Consider the following 16,535-nt stretch of genomic DNA (forward strand, 5'->3'; position numbering starts at 1 on the left):
AAAATGCAACTATATTCTATAGGACTACCAAAACAAAATAAGAATCGGCAGTTCCGATTGCAAATATGTCTGCATGCTCCACCTCCTATGTTTATCTGAAACCGAGTAAATGGCCATTATAGGGCAATCACCTCCTCCAAAAAGAGAACTACCGTAAACGCATGTCTTCATGCTTATCCGATTCATTTCCCAATCATAACGTCAACCCAAACTTTGATGAATAGTCGCAAATCTGAAACAGGGATTTGTAAAAAACTCCACGTTTACAAAAGACTGAACACAATTTTACAAAGTGTTGTGAATTACGAAATAAAGTTGCATTTAGAGAATTTAAATGGGTTGCTTCGGTTAGGTGTGTCGCTTTTATCTTGTTTGCTGTGCAATCAGTGTGTTTTAATATTGACAGCACAAGTAAGGAGAGAAATTTGGCGTCAGTTTTTCGAAAATTTTACATCCGAGCGAAAATGCCTTTGATACGAAACAACCGGATTGCTTCGGTTTAGAGATGTGTTGCGCTCATCCTTGTTTGTTGTGTAATCAATGTGTTTTTTGTTGACAGAATTAGTAAAGAGATAAATTTTGCGTCAGTCCCTGCAGTTTGGTTCATGAGATTTTGTGCTGCGGACCAGTCTATATACCTAACTCATGCACATTTGTTGCGTACCTGGCATTTTCCCAGCATTTAAAATTGGATCTGTGGTGTGATCATCTGAAAGTTTTGTGTTTTGTGTGTGCCAGGACTTGATAGCTAAGGCTAATCAGACACACATTTAATCATCTTCGACAGATTAAGCTGATGAGGCTGCACTGTGGACAACGAACCATCTGGCCATACTGTATATTACGCTTGTCACTGATACTTGTCTTCGCATCGAAGCATAGACCCTCTAAAACATGTCTATGATCGAAGTAAATAATCACTCACATGATCCATGAGTGACAGCTTTTTATTTGCCCCTTTGCATCAAAGCTGAACCGCGTCACGGCATTCCTTGCATAAATGCATATGAAATAAGCTGGTTACCGGTTGCCGCCTGGTAGCGTTGCTTGCTTTTTTGCTTTTTCACATTGATCCTGTTAGTCTGAAGTGATAAGTCGACTACATTTGTGGTCATAAAGCTTTCCCCCCAGATTGAGCGCTCTATATAAGACTGCGCTCGATTCCCGATAGTTTCGAAACCGACGTTTGGTATGCAGTGTAAGATTTCTTTTACAGACTGCCTGACTGACAAACATTAAATGTTGTAATTTATGAAACGTGTGTGTTTCACGGCATATAGCCGTTCCGTTGGCTGAAGGATACTCGAAACGTAGGCCTACACACTGTCCCTCCACAAACTGGCCTACATCATGGATGTAAAAAATAGACATCCATGCCTAGATAAGCTCAGTAGAAGTCAGGTCTCGCTGCCACTCTCTACATTAATGCAGCGTGGAGGTAGCATGGAGGTAGCATACCTCCATTGATAATGAAATCATGAACTATGTCCTGTAAATCCCAGAAAAAATCACACGCGCAGATACGGATACCTAGCTTATGTTACACAACTGGTAAATGACGTTATGCTAGCAAGTACTGCGGTTTTACAAATATATATATGTCGTATACGTCGGCCAACGAAGCGGATAAGCTGACGGTTAAGTAACGTATCGATAGGTAAACAACCGACGGTTCTCTTCCGGTCCAGTCGGATCAGCCATTGAACCGGTGACGAACCGCTGACAAACCGTTGCTAAACCGGAAGTGTAAACGGCTATTTTCATACAGTGAATGTTGTGTACATGTTTACTCCACTCTGAACTGCCCTGAGGGCAGTGCTGCCCTCAGGTCATTTTTCAGTTGCAACTTCAGCCGCCTGCCCAGGCACACAAGCTATTCACTTTCGGTAAATATAGGCGCTCGATCAAAACTCTGTATTCAGCGTGTGTGTTCCTTGTTGCATCTTGAGTAACTTTGTCATTCATAATATATTTTAGTTTCGCGTCATTTTTATTTGTCCAAGGTCTAGCAAAATTGGACTTGATATGCCTTGTCCCCCAAAGTGAAGGGGTGCGGGAACACAAACAGCTCACCGGGGGCATTGTGTTGTGGAGCCGTACGTTGAGATTAGCGTCCCGTGCTCTGGACCTTATGCACCACTATTCAATAGACGTGCATCTAATGTCGTTAAAGTAAAACATATTATGAGCATCATGATGCTTGCATTCGAAAAGGAAGAAAGGTAATATCTGTGTTGTCACGCCTTTTCACATAAAAAGCCAAGTAGGTTTTCCTAAAGTTGGTATGCTTCGTCGTTAAATATTTCAATTTTGTTTCTATATTTATCATATTATTTACTTTTTTTAATATTTACTATTTATTTCCTACCTGCGTCGCAGATACTTTTCAGCTACAGCTAAGCTGTATCTTCCCACCAGGTAGGGCCTTTGGGGCTATGTACTCGCTGAATGTACGATACCGGGGTGTGTGTGTCCAATTAACGTTAATCTCCACGACAACAAGCTCCCTGTTATGCCAATTCTAACTCTAGTTCTAGAGGACATGCTTATAAACCTTAAAACACTGCGCAAAATAATCTGTTCAACCAGCAAAGTGTATCTCGTGGGTATACGCAACTTTAATCTGGAAAATTGTTTCCTATCTCCTGCAAAGTCGTCGGAATGGCCAGTCGCGAATTTCCAACTCTTTTTACGAAGCATTCACCACCCTGAACGACACATCACACGTCCCGTATCTATTGAGTCTGTGCATTGTTGGGTAGGGAGTCTCTACGGTAATCTACTAATCGAGTTGGCTTTCCTTCAGGAATATTTTGTTTTCTACGCTGCTGCGAGTTCACCTGTTAATGTATCAGACTGAGTTCAATCCTGACATTCATCTGCCCATTGCGGACTTCATATGGATCCCCCCTTATGACTAGGAGTGGGGAGCAGTCACTTACACACAAGTAATTGGCATCCTCACTGAGATTGTTACAGACAGGATTCGGGCATAATGCTCCCTTTTAACATAGCGTTAGCTTGCACAACACATCAAATGCTGAGAAATGTTTGCATGTGCTATATATATTTTTAAGTAGATGACGAAAATATTTTTAATAAGTCGCTCGTAACCGCAATCTGAATTTGAGGGATTAAATAATTCGAGTAACTTCCCTATTGTATATCACCTAATGAGGAAGCATTCGTGGAATAATTCAAAGGTAGCCGCAGAGACAGCCATGGCATCTATATAAACCTGGCAACCGCACAAATATTTCTCAATGAGCTGCTGGCTACCCTGTGACATTGTCTTTTAAAACTAATGAAGACTACTTACATTGGTCCGTGCATCGATATCTGCTTTAGATTGCACCAACAATCGCATCGTGATTTCGTGTCCATATAACGCTGCATAATGTAATGGTGTCCGTCCACGCTGTTCGTAAAAGTAAAACATATTATGAGCATCATGATCCTTGCATTTGAAAAGGAAGAAAGGTAATATCTGTGTTGTCACGCCTTTTCACATAAAAAGCCAAGTAGGTTTTCCTAAAGTTGGTATGCTTCGTTCCCAAATTGTTGGAATTTTTTCGGATAACAGAATGTATTGTTTCATTTTGTCTAATCTTGGTATTTTGAATGTCGTGAAAATTAATTGAACATGCAAAATGAAAAAATAAATGATTATCGTTACTATCTTTATAGAATCGCACGATACGCTGAGTTTTTGCGATGAAAGGATTATAGACAATTTTAGAAAGAAAAAAATCCACAAAAATAAGCACAAACGAAAGGGGGGAAGAAACAATTCTATCATTAACACAGTCAAGGTTATTTTCTATCAGAAGCAAAGCAGCACATTGGTGCTCATCAGAGAAATTGAAATCTCGAAAATCTTCTCCCTTGACAGAACATTTAAAACGTGTTGCATGTTACTCTTTCTACTGGGATATGTTATAATATGACAGAAGACCATGGCGAGACAATTCAATCAAACCATACTGAGGGCACTTGCAAAATGGCTTGCGTAATTCACGCAGCGACCGGCCTTGCACGAGCGAGCGTCTCGGAAGTGCAAGACCGCCACAAAATTAATACAGTGCGAGAGGAAGTGCAAATACCGAAGGCACTGAGCGTTTGCAAGGTCTTGCCATGGTGTTATGTTATTATTGTATATGTTACAACAGAAAATATACCAAAATTAATCCGAGTACAAAACGTTTTGATGTCTAAAATTTGGCTTATTGATATTCGTGTATATTAAGTTCGTATTGTTGTGATCAGTGCTGGTTTAATGTAAGGTGATATCATTAAATTCCCTTTGGTTACTAGCGTATGTATCTTTGTTCAATGTACACATTCTCACTGTGCTGACTTGATAATGGTGCAACAGTTTTTAATGTCCTGAAAATATTGACATGCATACATTTTGCATTCATCACTTGTGCTGTAATCTCCCCGATTAGCACTTCATGGCGATTTTAAGTCAATGCATTTTCATTCAGTAGCATGTTTTTTTTTTAATAGGATTATTTGGTTTTTTTAATAGGACTTTTTGATTTTCGATGGGCAAGGGGAATCGAAATGTATTGTATTTAACAATTTAAGAAAAGCTGTCAAATGAGTATGACACCAGACTGAAGTATTATGATCACATAATCCTCTCGTGTTTTATACTTTCTTCTGCTGTCTATACAGTTTTCGTTATATCTGTATACACTAACATCTGGAGTGGTGTCGTCTTATTGCACGTCGCAGGGAACTGGTAAGTAGTGTACAACATGTATATTGGTAAATAAAGAACGAAAAAAGGGTGGCCACCACTCCAAAGTTATCTTTCTTGTTGTACGTTGGAGTGAAGCATGCTTTGGGGTAGTGATGCATTGAAAATTTAAGTGAATATGGGGTAAGTACACAGAACGAATCTATCGTCACCAGACAGAAATGACGCGTCAGTGCAAGTAGTCAGGTGTAATAAATCACGAAGGAACATTGAAGAATATGTTTTAAGTAATTGTAAATTTTGTTGTGTTGAATTATACCATTTTGCTTGCAGAACACATATGTGATAACCATAATTTGCTCCGCTACATTTTGATGTGTTGTAACACGACTGTGTGACCATTGAACATTATAAAGTCATAGGTGGCGTTATTCAATGATGTGACTCTAACGTTTCTGTGTGTAATAGCTATATTTACTTGTTGAAGCACTACGATTCAGATATCCATATTGAGTACTGTGTCACATATACTCACCGAATTCTTAGCATTGACATCTGCACCATGTTTAATCAGCAATTCAGCGACGTCTGCATGACCTCCTCCAGAAGCCGCGTGCAATGCTGTGGATTCGTGCTAGAATAAACAATGTAAACGATGTTAATACATATAAACAATGTTAACACAGTAATTTATGAATCCAAAATCAATAATTTTGTCATGGTGAAAGGAACAAACATGCAAATGAACTTACAAGTCATTGTAATCAAGGAGTGTATTTTCATGAGGGGGAAATTAACAAATCACACAGATTGTATACTAAATTCCAAAGTCATAAGAAACATGAATACGAACCAGTACTGTGTACGAGGGACTCATTTTAGTCAATTACAAAAAGATTTCAACCCCCCGAGTTTTGTATCACGAACCAACTATACTCCAAACCCGTCCTCGAGTATGCTGAATGCAATCGACGATCAAATAAAATGTTACCCTATGCGACAAATCTGTCGGCCTTTGTTCCTTTATATATGTTGAGTCAGGTTGGATTCAACAATATCGATAAAAATCTCGTTCGGTTAATACTTTATATGAATTGTTGTTCGTGTCTATTATACTCCGTAAGTATGTCAAATATCTTAGAATTGTCTCGTACATTCGTGTAATCTCGCCCGTAACATTATGCAGCACGCCCGACACATTTTCAAACAACTAGGGGGATAACACAAGCTTACTACGTCTATGCTATTGCCTAGTGAAATTCCATTGAGGTTTCGAAAGGTGGTATTTTAGGTCCTCCAGCGGCCATCTTTGAGAAAGTACCTTTGAGTATGAAGTGTAAATCTGTGGCACTTTCACATACCAAAGCACTATGTATCAGAGGAAGACAATTGACAAAATATCGTTAAACTTACTCCTTGGCTCATTAACATGAGCTTTTCTGTCTCTATAATTAAATGCTTTCTATGCTAGCGCTTGAAATAACATAGTGATAATAACATTTCGTGTTGAAAGGAAAGCCATTCATTGAATAGTGATACTGCCGGAGAAACGACACTGATTGTACAAAAGTATCAGACAGCTGTATACTCAGGTAGTATTAGGAAAGAGTTGTCGTGTAGTGTGTAATCTTTCCACTTTCTTTGATAATATGTGATTGTTTTATAGGCAACAAACATATTAAAAACATTTTAAAAATATTATAGTGTCGAGTTTGGATCACTGACGAGATTATTATCACATCACATTTTGTAAGCCGCGCAAGGGAATGTAAAATTATTTGGTTATCAACAGTTAATCGACAGGTTCACGTGAAACTTTGTCCATGCTTTGTTATGATTATTATTCACATTTGTGTCTCAGTTCTCTAGCATTTTCGTTTCCGTGTAGACGTTATTTTAAAGAAATCCAAATAAAACAACTACAATTAAAGGTTTAAATGTTTTTGACAAATCGGATATTGTTATTAGAAGCTGCACTACTCATTGAACTGCCGCCTAGTCATTTGAATACGGTGCTATACTTGTTTTAACATTCCCATTATAGCCACGTGCTGTTGCGACGCTTATTAAAATGGATGATTATGATACGGTCATCAGTTGAACCGGAGACCAAATTCGATAAACGGGCGCAACTGTCTTCCCCTCCGCTTGTGTGTTTTACTAGGGAATTACTCAAACCTGATTTCTATTTCGAGTTTTCGTAGGAACACTTTTGTGTATGGGTCTCAAGAATTGAAGACATGTTATCCTATAATACACCTTACCTTACAGAGTTGCCTTACCTCGGGCAAATACGAGTACCCAATAATTGTATTTTAAGTCGTACTCGCTTTATATATGAAGTCGGTCTGGAAATTGAAAGGGTATTCTGCGCATGGGCCGATGTTACAACTGATGTGTATAAAAGTGTTATTGCTAAATTAATCGAAAGATTTTTCTTGACATGACATTTAAAAAATACACGTTTTCAATAAATTGACGAGTTATAATTGATTTATTTCCGATCTTTTGAGCTCAATGGCTCCTTGTAAAGGATTATTGATTTCTGTTTGACGTGTTCAGTTCACCCTGGATTTCTATGTTTCATTCGTCGCAGTGAAAAAAAGCTTCGCAAAGGCGATATTCAGCCGTAATCGCTGTACATGTATAGAAGAGAATCTACGTGGCAGTGTATACATTGTGTGAAATCTTACATAACTCTTACATTTTAGTATAAAATTGACCTTGCAGGTGCGAATACAAGTACAGAATTGTTCTTCACCTACCTAGCAAGTTAGGTAAAGAAAGAAGAAACGAACAATTCTCTTGTTTTGAAATATTTGTGCAGGTAATTACAATATAAAATATCAACCGAAACATATCAATAATCGTTCTGTAACACATTTTCGGAGATTTCGCCGATATTTGGTTTGTTACTACTTACCCAACCGAAATAATCACCTGTAGCATTGACATGAAAGTCTTCGTCAATCAAGGAGTGAACCTTCTCAACATTACCTAGCTCTGCGGCATCAATGAGATCCTGTAATAGTAAACAATTAGTTATATCCTGCTATACCCAGACTTCAGAATGGCATGTATGTAATAGGCAAAATCGATCGCTTTCATCAAATTTCAGTACCCGGGGTTGGGCTTCTTTACATTAAGCAAAGAACTAGTGAAATCAACAAATATTTTGTATACTGCCTAACCTATAAAAGTCACATTTCAGCACATGGGTGGCATACATTAAAATGTCTGATGTACAACCACCAGCTCTTAATCCATATTTCCTGTCAATTTATTCTTGCTGAATATCCATCATTATTGTTCCGGTACCAAGGACAGCGAATTCGAAGCAGGGTGGCATCACAAACTTTATGAATGTTAAATATTCTCTATGATATTGAAAATTCATTTTAGACATCTACATAGCGAAGTAAAAAATAATGAAAGCAAATTCTAGTGAAGGCGGCTAGTTATAACAAAGATCACAGCACAGATAAGCCGAGGGCAAATACAGATTAGAGGAAACTCAATTTGTTACTTTTCTAAAATTCTTCGAAATACGAGGATCTTGGCTTATAATGGTCGAGTATGAACTCAACGTTATTAAATGACACTACTTGAAGCAGACCGTGACAACAGGTACCTTTGGAACAACGCATTTTTTGTAACTGTTTGCGCCAGATTTCATCTCAGAGTGGTCGTGGTAATTTTACTATTTCGATTCGTGATCGTGCCAAAAGGAATGCTTAAAGTTGAGAATCCGCAGTGATTCCATGTCACACAGTGAATGAAGACAAAATAATATTGGAAATACAAGATAATATTGGAAATAAGGCGAAATAATATTGGAAATACAAGATAATATTGACAATAAGACAAAATGATATTGGAAATACAAGAAAATATTGGCAATAAGACAAAATAATATTGGAAATAGACTGTCGTGGCAACATATGTTGTACATTTGTTATGTATGCTTATCTGACGCTTACAGGCGTGATCCATTGTTGTATACAGCGTTTTAAGATAATGCTTTACTAGATTTAAGAAGTAACAACAAAAGTTATTTCTGGACAATAATCGGAACGACCTGCGCTTTGACCCGAAGCTCGTTAACCCATGAGAATGGGTTACCTATATATCTTGTCCGCGTGCTATTGCTCAAAAATAGCTGCGACTTAATACATCAGTTTGTACACTAAACTAGATAAAATTTAGTAATAAACAGAGAAACGGTTAACACGTTGAACTCAAAGTAGAGCTTTGTCTTTGCTTATAACATTATTATAGTTGCACATGTCAAGATACTATCAGGTAAATGTAAGACTTGTTCAGCTGTACGCCAAATATCCTTTCCATAGACTAAAGTTTAAGCGTATTTTGAATTCAGTGAGAAGCCCAAACCGCAAGGACTGTGGTAAACAAGGTTTTTAACCTTTTGTTACCATGTAACAGCATAACAATTGAAGGATCGTGATTAAATGCTTGCATGAACGTTATTAGCTTACAATGCTGATATTTTCCACTTTGGACTGTGACCTACTTGTTTACATATCCATGATAGCGGTGACCATCACCGAAAATGTGCGTACATGTATCTTGTAATTCATACACAAAGTATTTTCCCCTTTTTGCGGGTTTCTAGAAAGCGATATAAATAAGATTAAATCGTATGTAGGTAAACAGAGACGGATGAGCTTTCAAGTCTGACAGATTCATTTTCCATTGTGGTAAGTTTAAATGAGTATCACTGCACTAACCAAGCAAAGTTGAATGACCTCTTCACATGTTACATACTACAGACTGACAATCGTGTGAAAGAACTTTGAAATCTGCTAACCTGGGGATTCTTAGGTTCGCTGGCAGCCATGCTGATGCCACGTGCTATGCCTGAAGACCATCAAACTTCGTAATTGGCGTGGACCTTCTCGACGTCCAGGCAGTCCGTCGAAACTAATATGGCGTTACTCAAGTGGTCTCGTGACCGAAGACATGTATAGTACACTGTTATTATTTGCATAATAGTCACATGACAAGCGCTTTGCTGAACCTTCCAAAATGGTTGCTTCCTCCCTTTAGCAAACCCGCTAGCGATATCCTTAAAATATTTGAAACATTTTTATTATGTATATGGACTGTATGATTTCTCAACATTCAGGGCCAATTATCAAATGTCCAAAGTTCATCACTTGGATTGCGTTATTTCGCCGATGATCATCGAGCTAGTTACAACAAATTGTCGATTTTTAAGGTGCAGGATACTTTATCAGCATTCTCTGAAAGCAAACATTCGTGCTAGAAATTTCACTTGAAAACAGGCAAACTTTCATATTTAAATAATAATGTCAACAATTAAGATATATTGGAAAGGATAGAAGACCGATAAAAAGTTGAGTCTTGCTTGTTGGTGCTTTGCTGTTTACATTTCAAGGCTTTCGTAATTACAAATGTTAAAGCAAGGAACAACAGAAGAAGGTGAGTGATAGCTTGAATGTTTCGGCTGCAGCCAGAAACAACAACAACAAGTAACAGAGAAAATACGTGATAAAGGGGTCATTACACAAAGTTTTATCGATACAGCGTACCATTGTCGTTAGTGTGATCGCCAATGCATATTTGTTTCCTTATTCCAAGTCTTTTGAGTTTCAAAAAAGTCTGACAATGCAACAATGACATATTTTTACCGTTCTTCACACAACCCGATGAAATTAGCTGATGCTGTCTAATACCATCATGACTTCAAAAGGTTCAATTACATATATGCTTTCAGGAGTGTCCTTAGTTTGATGACTTTCAGGCTCCTGATGGCCACTGTTAAATCTTTGGTCTATCAATGTGTAGTAAGTTAAAGGCCAGGGACTTGATCCCCGAGATCAAGTTTGTTCTGTCTGTAAGAGGATTATGGAGGTGTCATAGCGTTTTGTTTTCCATTGAAATTGTGATAAAGTAATAAGTGAATGACAGTGGCATCTACTTTTAAGCTAAGTACGACAGTAGATGTTAAAGATAGGGCTGGTGTGCATAAATGAGTGGCTTTTTCCCGTATTGTGATAAGGCCAAAGTAATTAAATTCTTTGTTTTGCGTCCACTCTAAATGGGAAAAGGTACGCGTCTAAGCGGCTGAAAAACACAAACAAGAAAATTAACACAATGTAATTTGATTGCAGCAAATAACACATTGTAACAAAATTTTCGTTCAGAAAAGCTAAGCGGTCATGTCCCAAAATTTCCTATTCAAATACACTGTGTGTGTTTTTCATGGAAACTTTAAAAACCTAGGCGGGTGGGGACGCAAAACAAAGAATTTAATTACTTTGGCCTAAATAACCTCAGCCCTTCATGAAAGTTAAGAGGCCCGACAACAAAAATCTTGTAATGTGAAACTCGCAAAATTATAAAAAAGTGCTCCATCGGATGGCTGAGCAGCGCAACGATACAACGTGGACATAGCCTTACCAGTCGGTTCTTCTCCAAGAATTGTGCGTGCCCTTAGACGTCAAATAATCCGAATATGCCATCAGAACGGAATCTGTGAGCGGATTAGGAAAACGTCACGGTCCAATAGAACTTAACTTTTGTAAATGAACTATACGACAAACGTTTGAATTTCTCCTGAGTATTTTATCCTTTGTTTCCAAAATTTACACTGACCCAGAATAGACTCCTGAATAATAACAGATGCGGAGAAGCAGATGTGCGGAGACGACGTTGCGAAATCTCAGTCAAAACATGTCAAATTCAGAGTACCATCATTGCCTTCAAACCTTGCTTAAATATAATTATTTTAAACAATCTATTCATTTCAAACAATAAGTGCCGCGGTCGAGTCAGAAGAGCATATGTCAGAGAAAGGACAATCTGCAGTAGGCATAATCCAGCGATGTATTTGAAAAACTGGCGCATAGTCTTTGATTAACAGGCCCTTGTTTACTTAGGGGCTGTCGATAATAAAAGTTGACTCACGACAAACGTAATCCTTTCGTTTTTTGGGGGGGGAGGGGGTAAATGCTCATTTCGTTTTGTGTGCGTCAAAATCGCATAAGAATTTTTTATTGTTTTCGAAGTGCGACTTTGCAGCGAGAACGCAATACTACCTTCGCGTTTATCGAGAACAGAATGACTACAAAATACGGAATAAAACCTTGTATGCTTTTTCAAAGTGAAACACGGACGTGAAACATTTTCCTACATGCGAAATACATTAAAATGTTCTGTGTCTTAAAAAGTGAAACGCGTAAAGTGGAGGTTTATTTATTAATGTGCACTTCCGGTATTTTTTCATGGGCGTACGGATCAGAGAAGTGCGTGTCGGTTTGTCAGAAACGGCATCATAATACAAAATTGATTTCGCATAAGAACTTTCGTTTTGAGGGGGGAGGGGTTTTCAAGTAAAACGAAAGAATTACGTTTCTTGTGCGTCAGCTTTGATTATCGACGGCCCCTTAGTCGTAAATGTTGGTACAGTAAGCTGGCCCCTTTGATAGACTCAACGCAAGCCATTAAAAAACCCTTTGCTACTAAAATGCGGGCATTGTTCTAAATATGATCTTAAATTTAAATCGATAACGACAGGATGTAAAGGCTTCACACAGAACTGTTTATGACTTTATCTGAATAGACCATGACAGAAATATAACTGATGATTTGCATTTTATGTTTGTCGATATATGATCTCCCTCTCTCCGTCAGCCTCAACATCCACTGACTCCGTTATTAATTATATTGTTTACTCAATATTTTTTTCTTGTAGCCGAAATGGCTCACTGGTTTTTAAGATAGCAGAGTAATAATAATATTTATTTAGTTCTCTGAGGTTGGTTGTGCCTTCAAACAAAGATATTCGCATCGGACGTTAACTGCACGTCAAAATATCCGCATCAGATTCTCTAGATAACTTTGAGTAGATGTCCGGCTGGTTACAGGGAGGTGAAACAAAACATTTTTCAGCCACCGGAAATTAATTAAGATGGAAACTTCAATATTTCGACCACATTGCATAGAAATGCAAACTGATATAACATATGATTTTATAAACTTACTTTTTCTTGTTTGTTATTTCTTTTAACGTAAATCTCCCTTATTTACTATTATTCTGCTCCTTTTTATTGGAAAGTTGGTATTTATTCACGAAATGAACACGTTGATTGCAGGAATGCCAATATAACGGTAGGTATTCGTAAAGAAGGGAACGAATGTGATTGATAAATTAGAAACAAAAAACAGATTAGTTGCATTACACAGGATTGAAGGATTTCTGATACACATTTCGTAAACCACACGCCCTCAACGGTTGAAAAAGCAAGTGTGTATGAGAAGGCTGCCTGGGCGGTGTCCGGAACAGCTTCTTTTTTGTAAAAGACAACTTTAACGGAGACTATGCTTTTCAAAATGTAATGATCTGGAAAGGAACCAACTAAACTTGTATTCATCAATATCGCAGATATTCGACATTGGACCCCAACTTAAATTCAGACTCCATGAAAACATACCTTAATAGTATCTATTCTTGCGATTGGTGTGACAAAAGACACACATGCTGCAGATATTATTTAACCCCTTTACCGGCGATTGTGCAACAATGTTGCGTTTACAAGTTCATCCACCTTCAAGACAATGGAAACAAACTATTCTCGTGCGTCCAAGTTCTACAATTAAACAAAAAAAAATTTGTTTACCAGAATCGCTTCGCCTGACATTAAAATGTTGAGAATAAAATGGTCGTCTTTGCATTTTTTGACCCGACTAATCACTGATATATCATTTACATACTTGTTCATTTTCCCGACTTGTTACCGGTCGCTCCGTTTTAATTGTTGATGGATTAAATCATCTTCATTATGTCTTTGGATAATCTCTCCACATCGCTTCATAATCTCATCTGGTTAATCTTCTTTGGACGCCGGTACAGGTTCATTCGTGACTGTCAAGCTGTTCTCCAATATTCCTTACCTCATGCGCCCTCAACGGCTAAGAAAAAGCGCTGTGGAGGCAGTTTGGGCGTCACTATTTTAAGTAGCTCTAACTGCAACTCAATCTTTTCTTGTACAAAGGAATTGTTATAGAGACTATTCTTCTTAATGTTTAATAAAATATGGAACAGTCGCCATGCGTATAACGAAAGTCTCTCTCTCTCTCTCTCTCTTTCTCTCTCTCTCAGCTTTTATAACATATGATTAGCAATTGCAATTGTTGGTAATTTAGAGACAAAGACTCTCTGATGCTAAATACAAGTGGCAATAATAAACATGAAGACAAAATATTTTTGGACCAGGTGAAAAAATATCACAATAGAGTCAAATCACTTTCGGATGTGTTTAGTGTGGCAGCCACCAAGTTGCAATAAAGCTATGTTCGGATATTACTTTACCTGATCCATTTTGATTTAGCTTATCCAGTGCTTATAATCAAGAATTGTAACGTTTGTTGTTACACAGGTACAAGCTGCGATCAAGCAAAGCAAGTTAGAGACATTATAGTCTCAATGCAAAGCTACTCAAAATGTGTTTTGAAAAAGTTACAATTACCTTAGCTCTGATGGTTACTTCTTTGTGATTGCAACATCTTACTTTCTCGTGTTTTGTAGGGTATATTTCATCACTATCCCTAAAACAAAAGCATTACCTGTCATTTGTGATCCGGTAGGGAGAGTCGGTTAGGTAGAGAAGCTTATTTCAGAGTGTACTCATATTCATGCATTCTGTGGAACCTAATCAACGATTACACAAACAGCTACATTCAAATTGTATAGTGGCAAACGTGAAACTTTTGCGCGAGACACAATTCAGACAGATACATCCAAAGCACTGTACTTATGCCTGTCCGCGTCTTGACACGACAGCCTCCCTCCTCCGACCTAATTACCTAACTTCCCCTGTTTTTTATACCAACATTGCCGGTAGAGAAGTTGTACATTGACAATACCGGTGAAGGGATTTTCAATGAGAGCCAAGTAGAACGTTGGTATGCCCTGAAAAGGTGGCATGCCCTGGTAACTTACATTTGGCATTGGACATGGATGTCTTTTATGCACTTCCATGTCTACGTAGGTATTGATGGAGCTTGCCGGTAGACGCTTGTGCCTCCATGTTTCGTTGATTTTATCAAGAGCGTTATAAATATTTCGGCATATGTTTATACAGGAAACATCAAGAAATGTATTACTTGACCCCTCTCCCAAACATTCTTAAAAATGAAGGAGCAATCTGATCACTAGTAAAATAATAAATATGTGAATATTAGAGTCTATCTATAGTATCTTCGATAAGTATATATGTAGAGATCAGGGTATGTATCAGCAGTGCGCCCTCTTGGTTAAATTAAAATTATGACTTGGACATATTACCTGTACTAGTATTGCGCCGATGTAAAGTTTTTTCCAGAAATTCCTTAATTTACTCAAAGAGTAGGTGAGTCTGAGGGCACAATGTTGAACATTCATTTGTCATCCAAGTGATCTCACAGTTTTCAGCAAAACTGACCAATGCATGCATGGGTTTCTTGAATGATCACTTGTTTAAATGTCAATGTACAGTCTGCGCTATTGTTTTGAAATTCAAGGTCTATGAAAAATTATTCTGACAGGGAACTTGAAATCTAAGACTTTACCGTCGACGTTTTGTTTACCTTGCTTGTATAAACAAAACAATAACATGTACCTTGTGTCGTATCTTGTTGTGAATAAATATCCATGTTCCCTTCTCAACATTTAATGCTAATATCATGTTACAACAAACTGTGCAACACAATCATGACTTTGTTTATCGGTAGAAAATTGAAAATTGAATAATATAGAGAGCTATTGATGTTTCATGTATACTATCGTCCGAATGTCAACAGGGAAATCACCGGTGGTTTGCCTCTGTCAATATGAAGTGATCTAGCAACATACTTTTTCAGTCCATGACATAATTTCAGAAAAAGAATGGAAATTTCATCTTTTCAGAATAGACTATCATTCTTACAACATTGTCATAATGCATGTTTTATCTGTAGAAATAATTTCTCGTCTCAGAGTAGATGACCCAAAGAAGATAGTTTAACAGAAATGCATAGGTGGGATGGTTGCCTCTTTGAGTAAATGTAGGTGAAAGTGGTTGAGATACAAACTGCACTGGACAAAATGCTTTATACACATTCAGTATATTTCATATATTGACGTTTATGGAACAAACTATTAATTGCATGCGTAACGTATATCCTTGTACATGGAACATTCCAATACGTTGATATGCATAGCATATATCTATGGAGATCATGAGTATACGTAATGTAGATCTTTGCACACCAAATGTACATGTAGTTTTGCATTTTATTTGTATACATACGTGTATACTTAACGTATTTGACACATGTACAGAATTAGTAGATGTGTATATATTGTTGTATATCAAGAATTTTTTCCAGTGCTATCCAGAATGTACTTAGAATATAGTGCATTTTTATTGTTGTCAATAATAATAACTCTGGTTAGGACTAGAATTAAAACACACACAATAAAGAGTGCCTTTCACATGCATAGATGATGCGGTAACAAGCTAGATTGTGATTCAACCTACTTTGGGAGTGAAAGAAACTTTATTTGATTTTCAAAAACACTATAACAATCATAAGCAGTTACAGCTACTTGGCATTTACCATAGGCATCGCTGACATTTGAAGTTCGACATAGATACAATTTAGGTACTTTGTTTCTCTACCACAATCGATTGCATGACGACCCCATATTTTTTCATTTTTATATGTTATATTGAATACAAATTTATAAAGGTTTAAGCTCAAATTGAATCTTTCACTTCTTTCCGTGTTCAGAGATGTACTGACAACTGACTGACAAACGTTTTCA

At 37.5% G+C, this 16,535-nt stretch overlaps 1 protein-coding gene across 1 annotated transcript; it reads right to left on the minus strand.

The window, feature by feature from the left end:
• Positions 1-3,301: 3,301 nt before the first annotated feature.
• LOC139127544 (notch-regulated ankyrin repeat-containing protein A-like) lies at positions 3,302-9,660 on the minus strand. The gene is made up of 4 exons (XM_070693450.1): positions 9,534-9,660; positions 7,629-7,727; positions 5,241-5,339; positions 3,302-3,418 (listed from the first exon to the last, which is right to left on the minus strand). The coding sequence occupies exons 1-4, from the start codon at positions 9,561-9,563 to the stop codon at positions 3,302-3,304; spliced, it is 345 nt and encodes a 114-aa protein (XP_070549551.1). The 5' UTR covers positions 9,564-9,660.
• Positions 9,661-16,535: the final 6,875 nt, after the last annotated feature.

Source organism: Ptychodera flava, unplaced genomic scaffold (assembly GCF_041260155.1).
Source record: "Ptychodera flava strain L36383 unplaced genomic scaffold, AS_Pfla_20210202 Scaffold_33__1_contigs__length_2856901_pilon, whole genome shotgun sequence".
NCBI classification, from domain to species: domain Eukaryota; kingdom Metazoa; phylum Hemichordata; class Enteropneusta; family Ptychoderidae; genus Ptychodera; species Ptychodera flava.